Raw genomic sequence first — 27,998 nt, 5'->3', positions numbered from 1 at the left:
ATAATTATTGCTCCAAAAATAAAAAATACGTAACAATATGCAAGCTGCCACGGCCTAGTTCACACGTGAGCTATGTTTGTTCTAATGTTGGATATGGACTATGGAAATAAACGAGATTGAGTTTTAAAGTAAACTTATTAGTGTCCAGCTTTTATTACACCCATACAGCTTATATATTGCATAATTGGTTGCTGAATTTTCGCTAATCTTTAAAAAGGCCTTGGCGGTCATGTCTTTCAAAATGGCGCCTGAAGCTCAAGCGCGATTGCTTGGGACTTTTAGTTTATTATTCTTCATCATCAAAGCCATCGATTAAAGCTATAAAATAAATGTTCGGAAACACTTCACTCAAATAATTAGATTTCCCTGGGCTATACGGCTTGTAAGACCTATTGTGTCTGTCGTTTGTCTCTTTCTGGTTCAAGTCTTGCTTTCTAGTCATTCCAAAATAGAAAGTGTCGTTTGCGATCCAGAGCCTTGCACTGACATTATGTGCTCTGCTGTTTCAAGACCTTTATTGCAGATTATGTAGCAAAGACTTCCTGGATACAGCTTGAGCTTGTTCAGGTAGCACTTGACAGCCATATGTCCTGTTAAAAAACCTGTTGCAATATGCACTATTCCTTAGCATTAGAACCCCCTTAGTTGAGTATTAGCAATCCTTTTGTGGTATTAGAATTAGATTCTTGGATGGAAGCCTTGCTATATCCGTGTCCCTGTCTGATTCTTCAGTGGACGGTATGCTCGTCTCAGTACTGGCTCTAGATGAAGATAGAATTCCTATTATCCTTGCCTTGCTAACTCGTCAACTTTTTCATTGCCCTGGATCCCGCTATGCCCCGGCATCCAGAATAATTTATTTCTACTCCTTTTGCCATAGTGCCAAATTTATCCAAGTATTCCCAGACGAGTGTCGATGACTAACTCTATGAGCATATAACTGTATGAGCCTCATAAGTAGCTCACCCCTATAACTTTTTTTATTTTTTCAGTTAAAAAAAGGAGATTTGGTATGTTAGTATATGACATAAATTAGGATTGATTGGACGTATTCAATTCTATTCGGTCACCTTGTATTCCTGTTTCACCGGTAATGAGTACTACTTTTGATTTTTAAATGACATCCTCGGTTTTTTTTTACTTTATTCGATAGAAAATAAAACTCTGAATAGAATGATATATCATATGTCAACTTTTGACATTTTTACATATGGTTTATTTGAAATTATAACTTGCGGTTCGTAACGAAAATTTGACTCGAAATACCAAGTGTGTGGTATCAAATTATTCGTAAAAAATGCCTTTTCCAAATATGCTAATGAGCCACCCTCGTTCCATTTGAAACAATTGAGATATGATAAAATACGATTTGGGTATCTTTTAAATGGCCAGGACAAGGCAATAAAATCATTAGACTATTAAATCTGTTTTTCCAAGGTACTGAAAAAAACTGTACTTTAATGTCATTTGCGCCGTCTGGCGATGCGGAAGAAACTAAATTTGTATTTGTAGTTTCTATAGAATTACTATTGAGTGTTTAGGCCAAGATAACGACTCTGATCTATAAGTTGTCAAATGATCTCTGTTAAATTATTTCAAGCGCAAAGGAAAAAAATCCCACGTATTTTGTTAGAATAGATATGTATATATGAAAATGGTAATTTTCAAAATAACCATACCGTGTTGCAATAGCCTATAGAAAAACTTGACTAATTTTTTATTGAAATATTTTTGAACGTATATTTCATTAATACTTAATCTTCCGATTTAAGAAAATAATTTAAAGGAACTTCTGAATAGAATATAATTCTGAAAAGACAATTTCATGAAAAAAAAAATAATATATCAAAAAAAATCACAAACTTTAGGATTAAATTTAGGACTAAAAGATCAACAAATTCCCAAATACTGTAAAGCCAACGTTAGGCTTTGTAACGATTAATAACGAATTTTCTACTAAATTGTTATTTACGAAGAGATTAATCGCATAGCTGCTAACTATTTCTTTAAAACTTCGGGTTGTGTTCCGTTCCGTAAACCGACTGCAGAATATTTCGTAAAAGTACATTTTGCAACGTGCGTTGGAGGTTGTTTTATCGAAAACATAGATTGCTAATGGATCTTTTTCTTGGAAAAATAACCAATCGTGACTATTATCTCTTGAAGAATTCAATTTATTTTGCCACGAGAAAAGTTCTGATTTAGGCAACAATAGATTAACATACTGTATCTGTATAAATAAAACTTACAAGACAAAGTCGGGTTTATTAATTTTTAAAAATTAATAAATATACTAATTTTCTATTTCTTTTGTTTCAGAGAGCAGCACCTGTTCAGCGTGTTCGAATCCATCATATCAACGCTAGAATCCAAACTGCAACGGATAGAAAACTTAGACAAGGCAGTGGAACACCTAATGCGCCGAGTTGAAGGTTTAGACTCACGCGTAAACAACAATATCGATAAAACAGAGTCAGTAATCTCCAAATTACGCAACCTAGACGTAAAATTGTTCCAATCGCCCAATAAGAACATTTTTGAGATGGTCAGTGACAAGTCCTTACCACCCAAAGAAGTAATCAGTTTGAGCACGAAGCTAGTCTCGTTAGATCAAAAAGTCAGTGATATAGATTCCAAATTGAATTTGTTGAAGAGTCAGCTTGATCACAACTATTTACAAAACGATAGAGATGATATTCACGTAGAGGCCAGTGAAAAGAAGCCTGTGAGCATGAACATTGTTGAAATATCCAAAGCTCTGAATGGAGACATATTGAATCAGATGTCAAAAGAATTAGAGCAGTTGCGAGAAACAACTGATTCAGTTGACAGAAAGTTAGGCTTTCATATTAATTATGTATCAGAAAAGTTAGAAAAAGTACTGAACGTCATGACGGATGTTCAGAACGCTATTGTGGATGATACACCTACGTATCATGTGCTTAGGTATCCTAACAAAAGTAGTACTACAACCACGACTACTGCTGGACCTGAGTTAGTAAGATCAAGCAAAATTGATACTTTGGTACAACAAATTAAGCCTATAATGTCGGTTTCGGAAAAGATGGATGAGGTTAGTAACAAATTTCTGATTCAAAATCGCTTAGAGTCATTGTAAAGTCTGGTCCAAAGAGTCATGGTCATGTAGTAAAATGATAGACAACAACTGTCATTTTCATGTCATGTCATCTTCTCGTTAGACAATTAGTCGAGTGCCCAGAGACTTTTACCTCGGAATTGAATTACTGTGAATGTATTAATGTGAAATCTTCTGTATTGTGTTTTATAGATAAGATTCTAAAATGTTTACCCATTTTTTTCGTTGCTTTTAATTTTTTATTTTAGTAATTTTAGTAAATTCTTAGTTATTTCCTTCTTGATTGTTTGATTTTTTGATTTTTTTTTTCATAAGTAAATTTATTGAAATAAATAAATCTAATGCATAAGCTATACCTATTCTGCTTATATTCTAATCATTGAAATTTTGATTGAAATTGAATTATACAGGGTGGCGCGTCATATACGACGCGGTTTTTACAAGGAGAACAAAAGTTTGTATTAAAGTGAAATTTTGTGAACTTATGTCAATTTAAAGCATTTTCTAAAATTATATAGAGTTCTACAGGGTGTCCCCAAAAAAAGTTACACATCAAAGTTGTGTTTTTTTCTCGGTTTTTTTTAATGGAACACCCTATATATTAATTGATTTTCGGATTCTAGTAAAAAAATAAAGGCGAGTTTCATAAGAAAAGTATATGACTAAAATATATAGTTTGTGAAATACATCCAACGGCACGAAAAATGGGCACTTTAAAACTTTGATGTATTTTAGTTTGATATATTTTGTTCTAGTGGGCCGATATTGATGATTATTCAAGCAGTTTGTAGCCAAATTATTTGACTTTTTAGTATTTCTTTCAAAAATAAAAATGAAACTCCCCATCTGTTATTTATACGAGGGAAAACAAAATGTTGGTATTTTGGTGAATTTTGAAACACCTTGTAGAATATGTTAAAACAGCAAGAAATTTAAAAATTATTTTATCATCTAGATACATCCTTTCTCGCTAGTTGGTTTTTGGTTCATCTCATTAGCTTAGCTTTATTTTTATTGCAGATATTCGCTTTTGAAGAAGACACTAACATTTTTTCGTAAATTTTTTGTTGTTTTTGTTTTGTTGCTTTTGGTCCTAGTCCCTAGTCAAAAGATCTAGTAAATTCTATCTAGTCCCGATCTAGTCCCGAAGCAGGCCTTCTTGATATAAGATTTGCTTCATTTAGTCTTTTTTTATAGTCCGTTAGTTAATATGTACGTTCCTAGGTGCAATTCATTATAAATTTGAAAAGCTGGCAAACGGCGGTTTCTTATCGATAAAATTACAATAAGTCTCGATTAGAAGTTCTCATACGTATAAGGTTCCTGGACATCTAGATTGATGTCCTCATGGACGTGGTCATAATACAAAAAACACTCAGTATACTCTATGGTATTAAGATATTTTTGGAACAGGAATTTTATAGCAAATTTACTGAACTAAACAAATATAAACCATTTCATTTGGAAAACTAAAATTTAAATGTAAAAATATATTTGACTCTCCCTGTATATCTATAAAAATATTTTTGAAATGTGAGCTACCATTAAACATATATTTTGTAAAAGGTTTGGAGTGAAAATCTCAAATAGAAATCCTGATACAGAGATTTTTCGGAACATGGAACCATCTTGTATGTATGCATTTGTATATGTATGTTTATTTAAATACTAAAGTGAAAGCAACGAATTTAAATGGGTAAACTTTGTAATATATCTTATTAGCAATACAATGCAAAAAGTTTTATAAAAATTCGTTGACAGTAAATGAATTCCGAGGTTTTTATCCCATAAGGGCGTAAAGCACTCCACTACAAGCTTTAAATATAATTGCAGTGTTAAAACCTTAGACAAGGAAAGAGAGGGGACAGGTAACACGGCAGCTAAAAGTGACGCCACTTGTCACCACGCGAAATTCTCCAATGGCGTAGCATCAGAAATTAGCTTGTACTGATTATCAAGACAATTATTTATTTATTGACGTGTGTATAATGTATAATTAAATAAAAAATAATGTAAATATATATATATATATATATATATATATATATATATATATATATATATATATATATATATATATATATATATATATATATATATATATATATATATATATATATATATATATATATATATATATATATATATATACATTATTCATTGAATCCGTAAGCAAGTGTGAAGGGGATCGGCTAGATTCATTATTATACCGTATGATTCGAAAAAAAAGACGTCCAGTTGTCTTGTAAATTACGATCGATAACATTCCCCATATAATTCTACATATAAAATGGCATAAAAACTATACAAAACGACATCGAAAAAAGACGGTGTCAGCGATAGCTATGAAATGAAGATCGTTGTCATTTTATATGTAAAATTATATGGGGAATGTCATCGATCATCATTTACAAGCCAACTGGACGCCGTTTTTTTCAATCATACGGTATAATAATCCCAAGTAGCAAAAAGAAGTTCAAAAAGGATTGAATTATTTTATAACAGTCGAATAGCGTTTTCTTAAGGACTGCTTGATTTTATTAAGCGTGTGGTTTCGACCATTCTGTTTTTTAATAAAAGTTGTCATATTAAACTATTTTATAGTGATTTTTACAACGTATTCTATAACGCATTAAACAATAATTTCTTTTAGTATGATATAAGACTTAATAAGACAATGCTCTATGATAACAAACATATTATTTTATTAGACTCTTATACCCACCATGTAAGAGTTCTATAATATTCATATAACTAGTAGTCACAAGATCATATAATAGTTACTTAAACTTGTCTTATTAAAGTTATATTACGTTCTATGATAGAATGTTTTATTGTGTTAAACTACGGTGCTGTATACAACACTAGTTATATAGCCTTATATGATAAAATTGTGATTAACAAAATAAATTCGCTGTAATATCTGCATTATAAAACTGGTAATGTATAATATAACCTCATTTTAAATTAAATGGTATACCTAGTTATTTATTTTGTTATTGTTGTTGCAAAAGTAATATCTACGTACGAGTATAATCAATCACAGCTATTATGAATTTTGGACAAAGTTGGAAAAAAGTTAACAATCGCAGTGGTAGTTATAAAGAGCATGTAAGAAAAAAATCATCGAAATTACGGCAAATAATCCCGAGAATTCCCTGAGTTCCCAAAAGCAAATCTCTCGGGTTGTCTGGCTTCTTCAAAGCATTGTTGCCACGTTGATGTAAAAGTTTTACTGTAGTAATGTTTGTATTGTTTTATTGTTGTTTTTCCAAGTCCTTAGGTTGCCGCTCACTCGTCGGGCATGCATGAATCCATGAAAACCTGATCATGCTTGTTAGTTTAAATACTAATCAAATGAGATTTGGCAACATCTATTTGTCACTAATCTCAATATGTCAAAAATAGTTCTATAGTGCCTGGAAATTCTGCGTAATGATATATATTTATCCTATACCGTTTTATTTTACAACAAAGACTTATTTAAGGGATTCATTTATAATAAAATGGTTGCATTATAATTCGCCATGTTTAAGGCAGAATTTTTGTATGGCCTATGGCCGCCATTATATGAAGCAAAATTAAAAACATCAAAATAAATTGTAAAATGTTATTTTTGAGAACTATTTTGTGATAAGATTCCCACATACAGTAATAAACTGTTTAATTAAATTAAAAACAAGAATTTTTGAAAATTTTATTTTATTTTATTGTTTAAATTTATACGTAAACCTTAATCGAAATTAAAGCGCTTTAATTTTTTGCCAAATACATACCTATAATCTACCAGTAAAATTTTCGGCGCAACAAAAATTGTCCCTACTTTTCAAAACCTATTAATGATTTTTTATATTACATATTTGTTGTACCTTCTGGCTCTACCCGCCATTTTCACCGACGAGTAAAGTCTCCTTTTTAACAATCCACATCCTCTAGATTCATTTTACGACACGCTTAAAATATAATTTGCTCCTAATATTCTTCGGTAAAAAATAAAATACGCTTTTACCTCGCTAAATGACCAAATGTTTTTATTGTTCTGTTTCTTAGATGTGACCACGTAATACACAATAAAACTAGTTTTATAATAGTTATATAACGCTGTGTAAAATAATTGCATAAGAGTTGTATACCCTTTTTATAGAACTTCTATACTACTAAACGGTTGTATAAAAATGGGCATTTTTTGGTTGTAAAGCTATCATATTACGGTGTTATAGCACGTTATATGAATTGAGGTATCCTATAAAAATGATCTCATAGCTGTTTATACAGCCTTTATAAAATAAAATTTGCTACTTGGGATGACTCTAGCCAATCCCCTTCACACTTGTTTACGGATTCAATGAATAATGTAATTTTTTATATTTCTTACCTTCAATCGTAAGATTATCCTAATTTTCCACAAAAAAAAACAATTCTAGGAGCTTCGTGTTATTTTATTTATTTATTTTTAAGGTTTTATTAATTACCCCCAGCAAATCTTGCCAGGTAAATTTAAGTTTTATGTAACAACTATACATATAGATTTTTTATCACCAGAATTTTTCATTTTTTTATAGTTTACAATACATATTTGATAACAATACTTTATACATTTTTTTACATGTAAAATGTGTAAAAAAATGTTTATTGCAGAAATTGTACTTCTCTGATTATAATTCCCTACGCCACTGGAGAAATCCAGTCTGAGTAGCATTATTTATAGTTTCAAACATTAATTATAATACAGGATATTGAAAATACTACTTGGAATTATTAAAAATACCTAGTTTGGTTTGGATGTGGTACAAGACATATTAAAAGCATTTTACATATTTTTACTGCTATATTGAAAAGAATGTACATTTAATGACTACATAACAAAAATTGTGTATCGATATTTACCTGTGAAATTTAATTTCAGCCACTTTTTCTCGCTTCGGCCTTTGCAGCCATACGCTGAACATCTCACCATACTAAACAATACAGTTTATAAATTTAAAACAAAACAGTATTCACAAAAAAACATAAAAATTCGCTTGAAAGCACCTCGAAATCTTGTCACCAAAGTATGACCGCCGATCAAATTTTGGCCTCAAAAAATTTTCACTGGAGAATATGCGTGTTAGCTGTTCCTTCTCTTTCCTTGTCGAAGGTTAAAACCTTTTGAAGTAATGTGACACCTATTGCCAAAATCGTCAAGAATTCTATTATATATTTTTTTCTGGTTATGCTCGTTTTGGTTGGCAATAAATTCAGTCATTGTTGACAGCTCCATATTTTTCTTAACAATCACAATGATTTGTGAAAAGAAAACATGTTGAATAGTGCATTTCGCCTAAAAAAAACAATACATATCAGTACTTTTATTTTAAAATATGTTTGAATATTTAATAGGATTTTGCATAGAGTCTTAGTAAATTCTTATTTCAAATGTGAATATATATTTTTAATGTTAAGGTAAAATAATAAAAATCGATTTATTTATTAGGTTTGGAATGTTGTAGTTGGTACCAAAAGTTCCGTCGACGATTTGGTACCTAAATCCGATGAGCTTCTCACACAAACACAGCGACAGGAAAGAGCTATTGGTGAAATACATAACGATCTCAAATCGAAAACAAACAAAATAATTGCAAACCTGGATAAGGTAGAAAAGAGGTTAAAGAAACAAGAAGACGATGTGGCAACGCTGGCACAAAGACCAGTTCCTCCAGAAATACTTCTTGCTGAATCCAGCATTGGTCCAGGTAAAAAATTAATTTAAATGATTAAATGGCAAATTTTAAGAAATGAGAATTTTTTTTTATTTTTTATATTAAGAATTTTTCTACAAAAATCAGGAAAATAGTTGCATGTCACTAATAATTTCCAAGTTATATAGAGTCAATTATTTTCTTCCTAATATTACGTTATTTTAAGTCAGAATAATCTACAGCCTATTTTATTATTTATTGAAAACTGTATTATTTGTCTTCCTTTTTCCTTAGAATATGAATCGACAGGAATCGACGAAGAATACTCAACCGACACCACACTACCCTTATCATTCACCACTCTACCTCCCACGGTAATCACTCAAACATCGTACGTAGTTCAAAACGGCAACTACAGCAACGTCGCAAACAGCGGCAACGTGGCCACGACGACGGAAAAGCGCCAGGAAAAGAGAAAAGGCGGCGTAATTTTCCCCAGCGTCAAGAACAAGCCGGCCCTGAACAATTCCACCTTCGTCACGTCGGACATCGTTTCAAATGTAAGAGATGTTAAGGTAAGATATTACTTTATCTGAACTCGTTTGAAAGAAACATACGTTTCGGGTATTTACGAAAATATAAAATAAAAATTATCAATCTTAGATCAAATATTATCTAGACACCGGTTTCTTTGGTGTTGTATGACTAAAATAAATGATATTATCTCATATTTTCGTCATCATATTTTCACTCCTTAATCTTAATTTATGTTTCTTTGAAAATATAAGTTAATTAAAAAATAAATACGATTTGCAAGAATAGGAAACATTTCTGTTAATTTAATGAATGCTTCTTTCAAAATTTGTTTGGAAACAGAGAATTAGAAAATTTAACAAGTTAATCAATCTAAAACACTTCTTATTGCTCTGTAAGAACGTTTTATTAGTCATGTAAAGTACCGTCTAGACATTACTTACGTTTCACCTTGTGTTTTACATGTCAAAAAAAATGGCAGATTCTATAGAGAACGGACGGCAGTTCTCTATCTAGGGCTCGGTCTTTTCGACTACATCAATGACTAAAGAAAAAAGGTCCAATAACACCAAGAGATCAGATTGTTACCATACCTCCAGTGTTGTACCACATATTTTTCTTAAATTAGGTGCTTGAAGAGAAAATATTTTTGATAAATGTTTTGACTACGCCTATGATGTATGCTGTTAGGTTGATCTTACTAACTCAGGTCCAGCAGTAGTCGTGGTTGAAGTACTACTTTTGTTAGGGTACCTAAGCACATGATACGTAGGTGGTATCATACATATATAATTAATTACAAAAAAGCGTATTAAAATGTTAACAACAGGTACAAAATTAGTATCGACGTATAACACATATATGAAGTACATATAATATCAGAAAAACAATTATCAAATTCAATAAGAAAACTCAAAAGGCCGTGGTTCGAATCGAGAACGAAACTTCAGAAGAGTTTAGTGTAAGGAGAGGAGTGCGACAGGGCTGTATATTGTCCCCTCTGCTATTCAATGTGTACTCGGAACATCTATTTAGAGAGGCACTGGATCGCGCAGAGGATGGGCTGGTAATAAACGGTGAAATAATAAACAATTTGAGATATGCAGATAATACCGTTCTGTTGGCCGATACCGCTGAAGGTCTCCAAAGACTTATAGATCGTGTCGCGAATACATGCAGCAGATACGGAATGAAGATGAACTGCAAGAAGACTCAAACCTTGATCATTAGCAAGAACTACATCAACAACTTTCAGTTCAGTGCTAACAACATCGTTCTCCCAGCGGTCGAGACAGTTGCATACCTGGGCTGCACCCTGACTAAAGACTGGGACCACTCTCGCGAAATAAAACATCGAATCGAAATCGCGAGAGGGACATTTAACAAAATGCGAAATATACTATGCAACCTGTCCCTCAACGTCCGCACTAGAATCAGAAACCTAAGATGCTACGTGCTCTCAACCCTTCTGTATGGAGCAGAGGCGTGGACACTTACCGACGCAGCATGCAAACGTGTGGAGGCATTTGAGTTGTGGTGCTATCGACGCATGCTTAGGATTTCGTGGGTGCATCGCGTGTCAAATGAAATTGTACTACACCGCATCAACAAGGAGTTGAAGTTTCTGGTGAATATCAAACGCAGAAAATTGGAATACTTCGGACACATCATGCGGAAGAGAAATACCGCCTACTCCAACTCATAATGCAGGCGAAAATAGAAGGCAGAAGATCAGCGGGACGCAGACGAATATCGTGGCTGCGAAATCTACGAACATGGACCGGAATGACGTCAACAGCTTTGTTCAGAACGGCAGTGAACAACGTAATATGGACCAATGTTATAGCCAGCATCCATAGAGGATAGGCACTTTAAGAAGAAGAATAATAAGAAAACGCTGAAAAGGTGGAGCGGACTGTTTATTTACCTATGAAACATAACTCCTCTGGCTCTTTCTTATCGTTGCAACTCGAGTTGCAGCTTCTACACTTGAAATCTAAACAAATCATCATTGTAATAAAATTTATACAAAGTTCTCTACATACAACAAACTATTAAAAATCGCTAAAATTGTCACTGGTGACACATCCGTTCTTCCAAAAAAATGGCGTCTGACAACACAAATTCTGCTTCGACCTATATATGGGCGTTACGTCTCCTTATATTCGTTAGTCATTGGTCTACACACAATAGTTGTGCTAACTTAAACATTAGAACTTATTGTATCTTTCTTTCAATTTATAAGTCATTGTCTGAATGTTTTTTTTTCTAAGTATTTTAATAGGAGGGAGATTTTTTAAAGGACTTGTAGTTTAAATATATCATGATATTATTTTAATATTTGACAATTCATAAACCGTAAATAGCTCTCACTGTCAGACAACATTTCATATAAGATATATGATAAAATAGAGAAATGTAGTAGGTATAAATGAAAATGCGATTTCATGGACAACTTAATTATACTTATTTATCACCGGCGTACAATATTTTTAACATTTTAAATATGTATATTCAACCAAAGGATAAAGATAACACAAAAATAAAACCTGATTTAGAATTTCTAATTTCATTTTAGCGAATAAAATAAAAAAGCAAGAGGCAGGATATACACTATCAGTTAAATACTTACGTAACGTTTTGCAACTATATGTCTACCATATATGACGTGAAAGTCATACATGTACCAAAAGAGACGTGGCTTAATTTTAACATTGTTTTCACTAACTAAAACAGAATATTTTTTACATCTTGACATATCCGTCGTTATAACAATTCGTCAATGTATTTACAATGTTTAAACTGTTACATGTTGACTTAATATTTTAACAGCTTTATTCTCTGAAATATTGGCTTTACTATTTTTACATACTTGGTTCAATGTTTCCTGTTTCATATTAAGAGCAAAAACCTTTGCTCTTAATATGAAACTTCATGATACCTTGGTCATAATTTTCACTAGTAGGTACCTAATACCAGAAATGGTTAAATTATTTTCGGACTTAATTTGACTTCGCATGGTATTCGGTAAGTAGATTTCATACCAAATTGTGTTTAAAATCATTTAAAAATTACATTTTTTTATTTTTTACAATAGCTATATTTCCATTGATAAAACACTAGCAAAGCGTAGAAAGTGTGGTTGACTTGGTAATTCAGTTGCCTTGGTAATCAGAGCTGCAATCTGAGAGCAAAACTTAAAATTTGAAAATAAGATTTTAAGTCATTTTTCGAAAGCTGATTTAAGACTTAAGATTTAAGTAATTTGCAAAATGAATTGTGATTTAAAATCTAATTACGCAATAACAATACATTTTTAACGGCAGCAACATTTCCTTTTCAACTGTCTGGCCGGCATCCAGGCAGCCGTTCAAAAACACCAACACTACTGCTCCAGTCATTAGCTTAAATTATGCCACATACATATTGCAAGGTCGTCAAAACATATCACCATAGATATGCATTCGATGACATCTAATCTGTAATGGATAGGTAAAAAACTGCTACAAAATCAGGTAAATCTCATAAAAGTTGTTATGATCTTAATGCTCATACTTTTAAGTTTTTTTATAGTTATTCTGAAAATAAAGCATTTTGTTTTAAGTCTCATCTGTGTCCTTTATAGCGTAAACCTCTGCTTATATAACATTACAGCCATCTGATAGCCTTAGAGGTCATCAGGTGTCTAGTTCCTCTGAGAAGATGCCTATATTTGTGCCTTCTAAAGTCCCTGAAGCAACTGTGTAGACTGCTATCTCTTAAGTATTCATTACTAGGTTGCTTTCCAATTCTTGTCTTGTCGGGATACGAATCCTTATCTTTTTTCCAAAATCGTGTTTGGTGAGCATCCGTTTTCTGGGGCTCATGTTCCCCGTAATTGGCAATATCCTCGACCGTAGATGGTCTGGTTCCACCATATTGGATTCCCTTAATCTCATGGTACCCTTAGCGGCCAGATCCTTCACGAGCCAGTTTATTAATTGGGACTCCAGGATTACAGTCCGATTACAGTATACTCCAGGATTGCTTCTAGCGCAGTTTGCGCTGTGTTTTTCCTCTCTCCATTTGTACCTAAGGCTGCTAATCTCTGCACTTTTGTGAGGCTTTTTCTACTAGAGAAACATTTACATTGATAAAATATATGCGTTGCAATGGCGACCTCCCTAAATATACCAATTTGATTGTAAAAATACTGGTGTGAAATTTTCACTTATAATATCACAAGAGCTTAAATTATTTTCGGAAATTTTTTTGAGGGCACGAATATTTTGAAAATTATCCCGAATCGAAGACGAGGGATAATTTTCCTAAAATATTCGTGCCCGAAAGAAAATTTCCAGGAATAATTTAAGCTTGCGTGGTATTCGGTAAGAAAATTTCACATCTAAATTTGAAAAAAAAAATATTAATCCAACAGGACATTTTAAAATAATTTCAATTTGTTAATAATATTAACAAATATTATTATATTTTTAATTAGTTACATCAAATGCTAAAACTCAAATGGGTAATATTTCAATATATAGACATTGTAGTTCATTCACATTATGATTGTAAATCTTATGTTTACCTTTTCAACTGTCAAAAAATTTCCACTAAAGTTTCGTGGCGCCTCGAAAAAATTTCCGGAAATTTTTTCAGTTGCCATGGTAACTAGTCAACATTAAAGCATGTTATTGGTTGAAAAGTAGAGGTGTGAAATTTTCATTGTTATTTTTCAGTAACCCGTTATAATGTGAATAGAAGAGAACTGAAGTCAGTAAGCTATATTTTTATGCGTTTATTGACACCGTACGTATACGCACCACGATGCTTATGACGACTGGGAAAGGAATACCACCAAGAAGTACGTATCATATAAAAGGAAAAAACTGGTTTAGCCTTATAGGAACCGATTTTATACCAGGCAGAATTACTTCTTTTATGCCCGTTTATTTTACTTGTGTCTATTAAGTTTGATGTAATGTCGTTATCTATATCTATGTACATAACGCGCTGTCACTGTTACAGATTTATTTATTTTTTATATAGATCTTTAAGAACACAATTTAAAATAGAAAATTTTCATGTCTTTTTCGACCTGTTGTATTTTTTTGTTATTGATAATTATAATATTATACATGATATTTATATACACAACTAAAAGAATTTCGGACTTCCACTGACTTTCGAATTTTCCATACTTGAATTCCTAAAGATGGCGACGCGCTAGGTTCTCTTTTTGATGTTTTTCCAATGACGTTCCTTGTGCACACCTTGTGTTCCTGTTGTCAACCTAATGATAAAATCATACGTTTACAACTTAATGTATTATTATAACATAATGGTATGTTGACATTCCTCTGGTTTTGCTTTGTCTTACCTGTTTAGTTTTAATTTAAAAATAGATTATTCTTAGATAAATAGAAATTTAGGGAAGTTTTCTTAAATTAGTTAAAAAAGGCTTGTCCAAAATTGTTCAAATTTGGCGTGTGTATTCAGCATACACAGACCGTTAAAAAACTATTTAGGACTTGGCAGTAAAATAAAAAAGAAGCCAATATTTGGACAGTTCTAAATCATATCGACATCCTAATATGAAATTTTATATAAAAAATTAACACTACTTTTATTTGAGCTCAGCTTATGAAACCAAAGGCCATGTCCTAGTAGAAAAACTTTAAGAATTCCAACAAACAAACAAGAAATATAGGTATTCTTATTAGCATCATGCTTAATCATGATTAATTACTGTTTGCTTAATCATGAATAACATTTAACTATCTTAATTTTGAACGTTCTGTTTACGTGATGGACATTAACGAGCCAATTCTGCATGATAATACATTTATAATTGATCATGCTTCACGTAATACGTAACATTGTTATATGATTAATAATATATTAATATAAAGTGCATCTCCTACAGAAAAACAGAATGTGTAAATAATCACAGCAGATGCCAAAAAAAACTCAAATGAAATCCTCTTAGGGAGTGTCTATTAGGACACTATTAGTTACGTAAGAGCTTAGCGGGGTAGAGTTCAAGATGAATCTTACTAAATCGCATGTGGGGTGGGAGAGGGGTTTCGGCAAACAACACGTGATTTTTTACGCCATGCGAAATAGTGTAAAAATATGAGAAAATAAGATTACTTTAAAGTAAAATATGTTTATAGATTAAAATATACCGAAATCTGACACAAATTTTGTATACAGGTTGAGTCTTAAATAAGTGCAAATATTTTTTCCACATGGTATAATTTCTTACTCTCACTACCATATATGGCTTTACTCTATGACTAGGATACTAAAAGGGATGCAAATACAGAAAAAAAATCTTCTTCTTCTTCTTCTTCTTAAGGTGCCGACTTCTTGCGAAGGTTGGCGACCATCATGACTAATTTTATTTTGTTGACTGCTGCCCTGAACAGGTCGTTTGATGTAGAGTTGAACCATTCTCTGAGATTTCGAAGCCACGACATCCGTCTTCTTCCTATGCTTCTCTTCCCTATTATTTTACCCTGGATAATTAGTTGTAAAAGCTTGTATCTTGTACCTCTCATTACGTGGTCCATATATTAGAGTTTTCTGATTTTCACTTCTTGGGACAATTCTAGATCTTGTGAGACTCTTCGTAAGACTTCTTCATTGGTAATTCTGTCAACGTATGATATCCGGAGTACCCTTCTGTAAAGCCACATCTCGAAGGCATCTATCTTTTTAAGCATTTGTTTTGTTAGAGTGGCAGCTTCTATTCCATAGAGCATTATTGTAAATATGTAGCATCTTAGCATTCGTATTTTAAGGTGGTTACTTAAAGTTTTGCAACAAAAGAATTGCTTCATTTTAATAAAAGTGTTACGTGCTATTTCAATTCTCGTTTTTAATTCTGATGAGTAATCATTGTTGTCGTTGATCAGGGTTCCTAGATATTTATATTTATAGACTCGCTCTATTATCTGATGGTTTACGATCAGTTGAGTAGTATTTTGATTTGTTTTTTTTGGTAAATATCATGAAAAAATCTGATGGCTCTCAAAATTTCTTAAAAATATTTTTTTTTTTTAAATGGTCAAACTTATTTAGTATTGATATATCGAAAATGTGGTTCCCGATTTCCTATATGGAGCGCACTATAAATTTCTAGTAATATTTATCGTGATTATCTAAACGTCGGAAAGCCACACAATCTAAACAATCTCAAATACAGTTCATAGTTCATACCAAATAAAATTTTAGTCACGAGTTTAAGCTTGACCGGCACAGCGTTGCCTACTTTTATATATTTTCTTTTAATCAGTATATTTTAGGAGATAAAAATAAATTAATTATAAATATATAAACAGTTATTATTTACATCAACAAAACTCACCTTCTTAACAGCAATTAAGGGACATAAAAGACCATTACTACCGCTTTCCCATTCAAAATATTTTAATAAAGTTGCGATGAGTTTTTTATGGTTATTAAGCTATCTTGTACACTTTGCACTAAAAGAGGTTCTAAAAAGAACAATGTTCGACTGCATGGTCTACTAGTAATTCTTTTAAACATTTTTATGCTTAATTGATCAGTATTTTTTCTATATTTAAAGTATCATAACGCTATTTATTTAAACCGAAAACTCGTAATACAAAACTAAAGTATCAAAACGAATGACAATGTCAGAGAATAAATAAATAAATGCGGCAACTTGAAATTTTTTACAGCAGAGCTACCACCTAAATCCCCAGCGGGAAATTTAAATTCCAGATAGTTAGCCCGGCGCGAAATATGTCCATGGTTAGCAACGATGAACTAAAAATCGCGCCCTCGATTACGCAACTACAAGTTTATTTGATATCAAATATACTAGTATTTACTGGCCTTCATTAAAATCATAGAGGAACTCTAAAGTATTTATACTCAAAATACAAATTGGGAAAGATCTCGCGTGAGATTAGTGGAGGAGGATAAGGGATCGAGACAAATCTCACAATATCCCCCAATGGAGAGGGGTGTCAAAAAACTCTCAGAAACCCCTCACGTAATTAATGGATGCCACCTTAGAAATTTTTTAGAAACAGCCAACGGATATTAGATATCAACATCTGAGGTATAACATAAAATAATGTTACCTGTAATATTACCTAAACGAATAGTAGCATCTTAAATACTCTTACATCCTATGTACAATTCCTTTAAGCCTTTTTTACGTAGGTCTAAATTAAACACTATTTAGTCCAACCAAAAAAAAAGCAACAAAGCTGTGTAATTTCACGTGATATCTGATAATTTTTTGCTGACTGACTATGAAGCGATTAACAAAGACGCAATATTTTCCTTTCTACTACACAAAGACCGACATACCGATTGCATAGATAATGCCCTATCTCGTCAGGTACTTTATGGTACTTTCTATCGTTAGATATAGGAGCTCATTACGATAAAAAACACACTTGAGAATGGTTCAATGCATAATGAGAATTCAGTCCCACACAGTGGGGCATCAACGAGTCGATTAAAGATTTTATTCTATAAATGAATTATTTCAAGATTTTTATCTTAAAAATATTCTAAAGTGCTATAAGGAGTATGATGCCGATTTTTATAAGTGTGAAATCATAGATATGTAGAATTTCTAAACGTCCGGATTTACCCGGCCAGATTTTGAAGAAATGTCCAGGAAATCTAACCATAAAGAGAACTTTGTTAAATATTTTAATCGTTACGTAGTCACATATCTACCAAAACGATTTTGTTCAAAATTACCCATATCTATCTGGTGAATTTTTAGTTTTCGGTGCACCCGTGGATGTGAGTTGTGACTTATTTTGTTTCCATTTTGTTGTGACTACGTGCGCTTTATGAATATGTCTGTCTAACGATCCATTACACTCACAGTCAGTTGCATGTCATTTTAATTAACAAGTTAATTGAATTTACTGTCATTTTATGAATGTCCTCCACAAAACATCCCCCTTTAAGATTTTGACTTATATGTCATGAAATGAAAGTAAAATTAGCACCCCTTGAGTTTGTTAGTTGTAAATTCAAAAAAATATCGATCCCAATATTTAGTTTTTTTTTAATATTACACAAACACTTTTTTAATTGTATCGAAATAAGGTATACTAAGGGTCGGCATTTCTGGTCTTGGGTGCTGGTTTTCATGTGTGCGAAGAGTACGGTCAACACGCTTAGTAAAATAAGATGTACTGAATAAAGACAGAAGGCGAGTATTTTCCCAAGCGCTCCATGCTTGTATGGGAACCCTACTGATATGGATATTGATATAGATAGATAATCACCGCAACCTTAAACATCTATTTTCTCCCTTTCTTGTCCCCATAACTCATCACACATGGGTATCTTCCTGTTGTAAGGGGACAGGGTATTTCCCATCCTCCTCTGACAACAGACTTTCAACCTCCGAGGAGTGGACATCGACCTGCTACGAGGTTATGGAACCACGGTTCCGCGACTGGGGTTTAGCTCTTCGTGCTCTTCACAGTCGAGGAGCTTCCTGGATAGGATATTAGAGAGAGAGTTATCATTAGACAACTGACGAGGATTACACCTAACATTGGTGGGCCTCGAGCTGGCAAAAGAAAGGTCCTGGTCACGGTCGTGCACTCCACCATATTGTACGCATCCCCAATTTGGGAAAGAGCCATTAAATATAAACATTATGTAGCAATGCTGGTAAGAATGAATAGACGCATGGCCTTGCATATCACCTCCGCATATCGCACTATATAGTCCAACCCAAGCGATATTGCTCGCGAAAATCCCACCGATTGCCCTTCTGCTAGAAGAAAGAAACTTGATTTATAAAAATGGGGAAGACTTCCTTGCGGAAGCTACAAGAATTATCATGGAAAAAAGGGAATCAAGATGGGCAGAATACAATGGATGGACTAAGATTTTCATAAAGAATGTTAAAGAATGGACAAACAATAATCAGGTCCAGGTAGACTATTATGTGACGCAAGCGTTGACTGTCTGATTTTCGAGAATCGGCAAGGCACGAGGCTGCTTCTCTCACATGTTGGTATTGTGATACCTTTTGATTCACATCTCCACACACTCTTCGAGTGTGGAGAGTTCACATACATGCTTATACACGCTGAACTTGTATGTCAGGAATTCATAATTAGTGAGAATGTTGAAGACATTATGATGGAGTGGGAGAAATGTAAGGCTGTCTGGAAAATGTTGAGGGACATAATGAAAAGGAAGCAGTTGGACGAAGTCGAGAAGCTTGTCTCCGGCTGAGGTACCCGTGAGGTGGAGGGTGGAGCTGTAGGATTTGTCTCCATTTTCTCCACCTCTTTAACTTGGTCTCTCCTTAGACCTGTTGATACCGGTGTGTAGATACCGGTGTTGTCCCGAATCTATAATAGAAAATATATTTTTTTCTCTATTGGCTATTGGATTTGAGGTCAATTCCTATGGTGAAGACCTGACCAGAGTCCTCCCCCTTTTGAGTTGATGGCTCGCCAACTCGATGTCGTTACACTGGAGTTCTGGTAAAGCTGGTGATAGAGCTTGCTTGCCTCTCGGTGTTGAACGACTTTCCGTCGACAGCGAGATGCTCCTTAGATCCAGCCAAGGTACCAGAGGGGATTCCCTCTGACACCTGACTAGGAGCTTCCCCACCGACGATAAGGTCTTGTTGAAGACATATATGAATAAAAAAACATTAACCATATATGTATATTGATTTGGTTTACAATATATACACAAGTAAAATTTAAAGAAACCATTTTGTTTATTTACAGTTTCATTACACAACAGACTTAATATAATCCTTTTTTGAACTTTGAGTCAATGGCTAAGCTTCAGAATCTTCATAAACACAGAAAAAAATTGATTTAGTCTGTATCGATATTTTGTTTGATTAATAGGTACCGGTAGTGAAAACTGCATATCCCTGTTGTTTAAAAATAAACAAAACCCATAACCAGAGACAGAACGCGAAATAAAATGCATCACGTCCAAATAAAAGAAAAGCAATTGTAAGTTCATAACGACCACGGATCTTATCTAATTTAATACCGATACCTAAAGGCGCAGCCATTTCTTCTCCTAAAAAGGCATATAAAGAGTTGTAATGTTCTCGATCGGTAAAAGATTTCGGCTTGTGAAAAGGAGCCGACAAAACATATATTAGTAGCGTGATTCCTTTTCTTTTTTTTTTCAGAATAATATATATAAATCGACAGTAAGTTTTCTGTAGTTGGTTAGGCCCTAGTTAGCCAATAGAGTAATATAGTATACTTTTTACTTTGTGTATGCATTTCTAATTGCCTGTCATCAGTACTATTAGGGTAATTAGTCTTCATAAAATGTATGCTACTACATCCAGTATACACAAGATTAAAGTAATATCATCTCAAATAGGAAACCTTATCCAGGTATATTTTTTTAAAGCAATGTGTTTAATTCAAACTCCTAACTTTAAAAGCAAAAAAATTAAAGAGCATAGAAATTAATCTAGCTAATTCTGAATGACAAACACTCAGATGATTACAGGAAACTTAACAAAAAGATATCAAAAGAGATAAGGAAAGACATCAGAACCTACAATACCAACAAAATCACGCAACTCATTGGAAGAAATCAAGGATTAAAAGTGTTCAAAAAAGAAGCAAACATAGGGAGAGTACTAATTCATAAATTGCAAAACGAGAAGGACAGATAACATCAAATAGAGCAGATATTCTACGTGTTACGGAAAATTATAACCAGCAGTTATATGACAACCCAAACCCTAGAAACTCGTATAGTACCATAACAACTGTGATGAATCAGGGCTCAAAAGAAATCCCAGATATTACTTTACACGAAATATCGGCGTCATTAAAGTTTATGAAAAAGACCTCCCGCTGACGATAATATAGCTATTGAAGCCATTAAAGAAGGAGGAGGAAAAGAAATGTCTGGTTGAAGGAAGAATGCCATCAGAATGGGATAATGCCAATATATAATCCTATTACATAAAAAGGGGACAAAACAAACCTTACCAACTATTGGCCTATTAGTATACCGAGTATAAAATCCTCACAAATCGTCTCTCCCTAAAACTAGAACAATATCAACCAAAAGAACAGGCTGGATTTAGATCGAACCTCGGTACAAATGACCATCGGTTGGTAGTGAAGGCTCTAATAGAAAAATGTGTTGAGTATAATAAACCCCTCATTTTAATATTTGTCGACTACGAAAATGCATTCGACTCTACTATCGATCAGCACAAATTATTCAAGGCTCTAGCCGAATGTCGTATGGACACCCGTTATATTAATCTTTTAAAATATATATATATATATATATATATATATATATATATATATATATATATATATATATATATATATATATATATATATATATATATATATATATATATATATATATATATATATATATATATATATATATATATATATATATATATATATATATATATATATATATATATATATATATATATATATATATATATATATATATATATATATATATATACGTCTCTCCCTAAAACTAGAACAATATCAACCAAAAGAACAGGCTGGATTTAGATCAAACTTCGGCACAAATGTCCATCGGTCGGTAAGGCTCTAATAGAAAAATGTGTTGAGTATAATAAACCCGTCATTTTAATATTTGTCGTCTACGAAAACACAAACAAATTCTCTATTAAAAGAGGGGTATGACAAGGCGATACCATTTCCCCCAAATTGTTCATAGCACTAACTTTTGAACATATATAGAATATATGTTCAAAAGACTAAACTGGGAGGAAACGGGTATTAATATTAACGGCGAAATGCTCAATAACCTGACTTAATAGTACGCTGTTTTGCCTATGACTTAATAGTACCTGTAGACTTTGTAGTGCTGGTTACAGACAAAATACATGAAGCACAAAATATGCTAGAAACACTAGAAACGGGCGTCAGATCAAACTGGTCTACGCATACATTTTCAAAAATAAAACTAATGACCAATCTTGTTATTAGTGGAAATGTCTCGGTGGACGGAGCAATTATAGAACGAGTATATTCATATAAATATCTGGGGCACGAAATAACAATTGGTCGCAATAATCAGACACATGAGATACAAAGAAGAATAGGACTAACATGGGCAGCATTCGGCAAACTAAGATATGTGTTAAAATCAGATCTATCAATGTGCTTAAAGAGGAAGGTGTTCCATCAGTGCGTTATGCCAGTACTTACATATCGCGCAGGCGCGGAGACACTTACGCTGACAGAAAAGTCCATAAAAAAATCCGTGTAGTTATGGAAAGAGCAATGCTTGGTATATTTTAAGAGAAAAAATATGCAAATCAGTAAGTTATAAAATAGCGTACACGAATAACAGATGCTATATATCTGCTTAAAAACTGAAATGGAACTGGGCTGGGTATATTGCCAGAAGAACGGACGATAGATGGACCAAGCTAATACTAGAATGGCGACAGGATGCTGTCAGAAGCAGAGGCAGACCTCCGACAAGATGGTCAAATGGCTTAAAGAGATTTAGAGGAAACTGGATCCAAGTGGCACAGGATCGAGAAGCGCGGAAAGATTTAAGGGAGGCCTACGTCCAGCAGTGGACACTTCAGGCTGGTTAATGATGATGATGATAATGATAACTTCTAAATAAAAAGTTGAAAAATTTATATAATATGTAAAAGTTAAATATTTTAAGTCTATGAAAAGATGTCATGCTTTAAAATATTTATCGAGCTGCTTAATACGCTCTTTAATTAGCTAACTCTTCCAAGGAATTTTCAAGGAATTATCCTTGAAAATATAAAGGGCATATTAGTGCACTCTCATAATTAAAAAAAAATGTTAAAAATTCCATTATTTATAATTTTTGTTTCATGTCTATTAAGTCATTATTTAATTTCATGACATTATGCCAATAATTTCCATTTATCATTACTGAATATAATCCGTATACTAGTAAGTGAAAACAAGTTTTAGTTTTAAGTAATTCCTGTAGGTAACTTAAAAAGGCCATCAATACATGAAGTAAATTAATTAAACAACTATATATGTACGTGCCAGTTCAATTTCTTCTTGAATATTTATGCCATATAAAATAACTAATAACAATAAAACAACTAATAAGTAACAGCATATTAAAATTATATTTCACAGGATATTAAAATTGATTAATATCCAGTATACAGTATGTCCTCAGATTTTCTTTACACGAGGAAACACTTTTTCATTATTGACATTTTTAGAAAAATACATTCTTCATAAAAATTTTGCTTGTTCTAAAATTGTTTATCCCGTTTATACTTTTCCAAATTTCTATACCGTTTAAGAGAAAATTAAAAAAAGCATGAAAATATGCTTAATTTTCCTAAAAAAGTTCTAAAAATTAAAACGCGTTTCTATGGTAATATAATTTCGATTTCATTTTTTGCATAGATAAATGAAACAAGTTTAGATTGGAAAGTGCCCATAAGGACAATGTAAACACTATTTGGCGCTATTCTTGCAACGGTCGCGACCCAAAACTTTTGAAAATTTCGGAGCGGTTCGGCTTTTTCCGGAATTATATCGCCAAATATTGTTTATTGAAATTTATTATTATCAGTTATTATTTTCGTTTAATTTTATAAATAAAATACAGTGTGTTGCATACAAGAAACTTTATTTTATATAAGGACGCATGTATGAAATACCTATGAAACATTGGAAACCGACGTTATGCCACGATCCACGATGGTTTTTGCAGTTCACAGTTCACAGCACAGCTTTTTAAGTTTTTAATGCCACTTTTTCACAATTATCACCGGTTGGAGTAAATAAAACTTGAATTAAACTCACAAGATAGCAATAATTACTTTGAAAATGGACGCTATAAACTCTTTTCGGGATTTCTTTAATGAGAGCGGTTTAGATTTTGAAACATTATTATGATTTTTGAAGATTCTGACTTTGACAAGAGAAAATTATTTCTGTTTTTGTTTGCCGTTGTTCTTAGCGACCGCTATAGCAGCGCCAGATCGCGTATAACGGTCGCGACCCAAAATAATTTCGCGATCCAAAATTTATACGGGCTTTCCAATCTAAACTTGTTGCATTTATCTATGATTTTTTGATAAATGGTTATTATTAATTTTGATGAACGTCAAATTTTTGCTGTTCTTAAAGTATGATACTTTCCAATAACTATTTATTATTACTCTTTCCCTAACATTGAACTAAATAAATTTTGTGCTTCTTTAACATTTTAAGACAATAAAAAATATAACGTTAGTTAAAATTCTATCACTAACAATCTATCAAGGAATGAAATCGAAACTATATTACCATAGAAACGCGTTTTGTTTTTTTTAAGACCAAAAATTTATGGATATTTTCATGTTTTTTTTTTATTTTCTCTAAAACGGTATGGAAATTTTGACAAGTATAAACGGGATTAACTACACACACCGGAAAAGTCTAGGGATATTACAATTTTGTCCAGCCATCGTAAGTAATTTTATTATTTGCATTTCTGATGGTGAACAACAAAATAAACAAAGAGTTTACAGGACGTATTGGAAATAAAAATGCGAAATTTACCGAATTTTTCAAATTTACCTTGATTTTTATTGAACTCAAAAAAATTCACACATTTTTTTTAATTCTAAACTGTGAATTAGTGAATTAAAAAAAAGATAAAACCATTTTTACTTAATAAAGGGTCTAGCCTCCTCTACTGTTCATTACAGCCCTACATCGTCTCTCCATGCTCCTGATCATGTTGTCGATCTCTTGTTGAGGTACAGCCTGCCACGCTGCATTCACGGCCCGAACCAGATCCCTACGAGTTTCACGAGGCATACCCATTCTCAAAATTCTTCTTTGGACCGCGTCCCATACGTGCTCGATGGGGTTGAGGTCAGGAGATTGTGCCGACCAGGGTAAGATGTTTAATTGATGAGCATTGATAAACTCACTTACCACTCTGGCTGTATGAGGCCGTGCATTGTCATGCATGAGAATGAAGTTTCTCCCAAAATCATTGGCATATGATAACACGACAGGCTCAAGAATTAAATCACGATATGTGATTCCTGTTAGAAACCTAACTGGACTCCTCCCCAGACCATAACTGTTCCACCTTGATAAGGGTGCAGTTCCTGAACATGATCCAACCGAATAAGATTTCCCCGTTCTCTCCATACCCTAAGATTTCCTCTCGTTAAGGGTTGAGCTCTCCAAGGGCGTCTGCTTCTTAAGTTGACCTCTTTTAATCTATTGCGAATAGTGTCAGGACTAACGGTTACATTATGTGTTTCCTGGAGAATTAAACTAAGCTCTGGTGCTGTAAGAGTCGGTCGGCGTCGAGCATTTAATTGTAAAAAATGATCTTGCTGAGGGGTAGTAATGCGATGTCGCCCTGTGTGCCGTTCAGCAACATCACCACTTTCAAGGTAGCGTGCACTTAATCGCGATATTACACTTTGCGTTGTATTTAATGCTCTAGCTACGTCGATTTGGCGCATTCCAGCTTCGAACATACCCATGGCCCTTAGCATTTCGTCTCTGTTAAGATGTCTACGCTCCATAATGTCGTTTAATACTAAACAGAGTTATTTGAATGAATTCTGGCCAGTTATCATAAAAACATAGCCAGTACAGGTTAAATTCGAACAATTGATGCTAGGTGCTTTTTATACATTTGACAAAAAATGCACAAACACTTCTGCAAATATCCCAAATTTAGAAATAACTAGAGTGACTACTTCGTTTCAATCGAAGTAGAAAGAATCGGCCTACAAATATGTGGTTGTTTATTCAAAACATTTATTTTTAACTTTAATAAAATGATATCCCTAGATTTTTCCGGTGTGTGTATTTTAGAACAAACAAGTTTTTTATGGAGAATGCATTTTTCTCAAAATGTCAATAATAAAAAAATATTCCTAATTCCTCTTGTAAAGACAATTTGGGGACATACTAAAATATATAAAGTTCTACAGGGTGTCCCTAAAAAATCAGTTGTCACCAGGAAATTATGAAATCTGAAGAAATTATTATATATGTAACTTAATATTATGATTTCGCTAATATTCTTCTAATACAAAAATCGACGCATCGTAACCTTTAGGTAAAGGCAATAAATATGTTGAAAACCGTTCACCTTATCGAACTAAACGAAGAACAACTTTTTTACGTAGAAAAGTCCTAGCTTTTTATGCAGTTAAAATTGAAATTGCTGCATCTATTAGGACAAAAAAGGTGTCACCAGTAGTACACTCTACCCTAATGGAAAGTACCTTTTCAGGGCTGTTACGGAATTTTAGACTTTCGTCATTCGCTTTGGCATTAAAATGTGTGTAAGAGTACCAAATTTCAAGAAAACGGGTTTACCAATGTTTTTGAAAATAAAAAATGTGTTATTTTTATTACCTTCTTCAAAAGCATTTTAGGGCATATGTTCATTGTTCATAGGAACTTTTTGTTTTATTTTTATCTGTAGAATCGCCCACCAAAGTTAGATACACTATTTTTTTGACAGCCCATATATTATGAAAGTATATGATCAATTAGCAGATCTTTATAACTTCAACAAGATTTCATTTTTTATTTTCTTTTTTTAGGGTTATTCTTGTGCAGACTTACACACAGCAGGAATGAGAAATTCTGGTATTTATTACTTGCAAATTCGAGGTACGACATTCTGGTTCCTCAAAGTCTTTTGCGAACAAGAAATAGCCGATGGTGGATGGATTGTAAGTATAAATGAATAATTTATTACCATAATTATGAAAATATATTTGAGTATATCTTTTGACTGAATATCTATTTGGAACAATGGATACATGACATAAAAAGATGATTAGAGATATTTTTTCTACACTTGCTTAAAACATTTGGCCAGAATTAATTAAAAAAAATATAAAAAGAAATTTTACTTATCTAGTTCTCCCTGTGGTATTATTCTTCCTAAATTGATTTAGATCTAAATATTAAAATTAGTTTCTGCAGTTAAAAACTATTATACTATTAAATAATATCTACATAATATTTCCTTTCGCAAAAGTCATAGAAAAATCATAAGAATATTGATTTTTATAATTATGTCAAAACATTAAATAAATATTAACAAAAACTTGTCAGTTGTTAACTGTTTAAACAACAATAAAATTAATTTAGTTTAAAATGATATCAAAGGTTTCCAAAGATATTGACGTTTTGCAATGAAACCAAAAATATTAAGTAGAAGCTAATAAAAACCTGGCAGATATTTATTATTTAAACAATATAATAAAATTAATTTGGTTTGAAGAACACAAAAAATAAACTGGTGATTTACAAAGATGTTAAATTTAATGGTCCATTTTACTAAATGTCGCAAGGTATTATTGAAAATAAGTGTCAGATTATGACACAAATTAATCAATTTTGGTCTAGTTATGTTTTTAGTTTATTGCAGGAACGCCAAGACATAAAAACTGGAACCAAATGAACTAAATAATTTCAAAAGTAAATTATAAAGAGAATTTAAATAATTTTTAAATTAAAAACATACAACATAAAAAATAAATGTGAGAAGCAAGTGTTTAACCATATTTTTATATTTAAATAACTATTTATAATTCATAATAGTACAGCATTTATCAAATTTTTTTTCCGATCAATGATGTATTGATAGTAATTGAAGCGTGGTGTTCCCAAAGAGTCCAAGTAGTGTTAAAT

The 27,998-nt window shown here is 32.6% G+C and overlaps 1 protein-coding gene across 2 annotated transcripts in view; it reads left to right on the top strand.

Annotated features, from left to right (window-relative positions):
* Nucleotides 1-27,998, top strand: part of LOC115887011 (angiopoietin-2) — a 233,487-nt gene that overhangs the window by 188,172 nt on the left and 17,317 nt on the right. The window contains exons 3-6 of one of the 2 annotated variants that reach the window (XM_030906335.1): nt 2,320-3,073; nt 8,571-8,829; nt 9,070-9,335; nt 26,900-27,031. In XM_030906335.1, the coding sequence (XP_030762195.1) occupies nt 2,320-3,073; nt 8,571-8,829; nt 9,070-9,335; nt 26,900-27,031 (1,411 nt within the window). Of the gene's footprint in view, nt 1-2,319; nt 3,074-8,570; nt 8,830-9,069; nt 9,351-26,899; nt 27,032-27,998 lie in introns of both variants that reach the window. The other variant, XM_030906334.1, reaches the window with a different exon arrangement.

Source organism: Sitophilus oryzae, unplaced genomic scaffold (genome assembly GCF_002938485.1).
Source record: "Sitophilus oryzae breed Bouriz unplaced genomic scaffold, Soryzae_2.0 scaffold_551_pilon_pilon, whole genome shotgun sequence".
Taxonomy (NCBI): Eukaryota; Metazoa; Arthropoda; class Insecta; order Coleoptera; family Curculionidae; genus Sitophilus; species Sitophilus oryzae.
The sequence above is the reverse complement of the archived record's forward strand: the minus strand, read 5'-3'. Positions and strand labels throughout refer to the sequence as shown.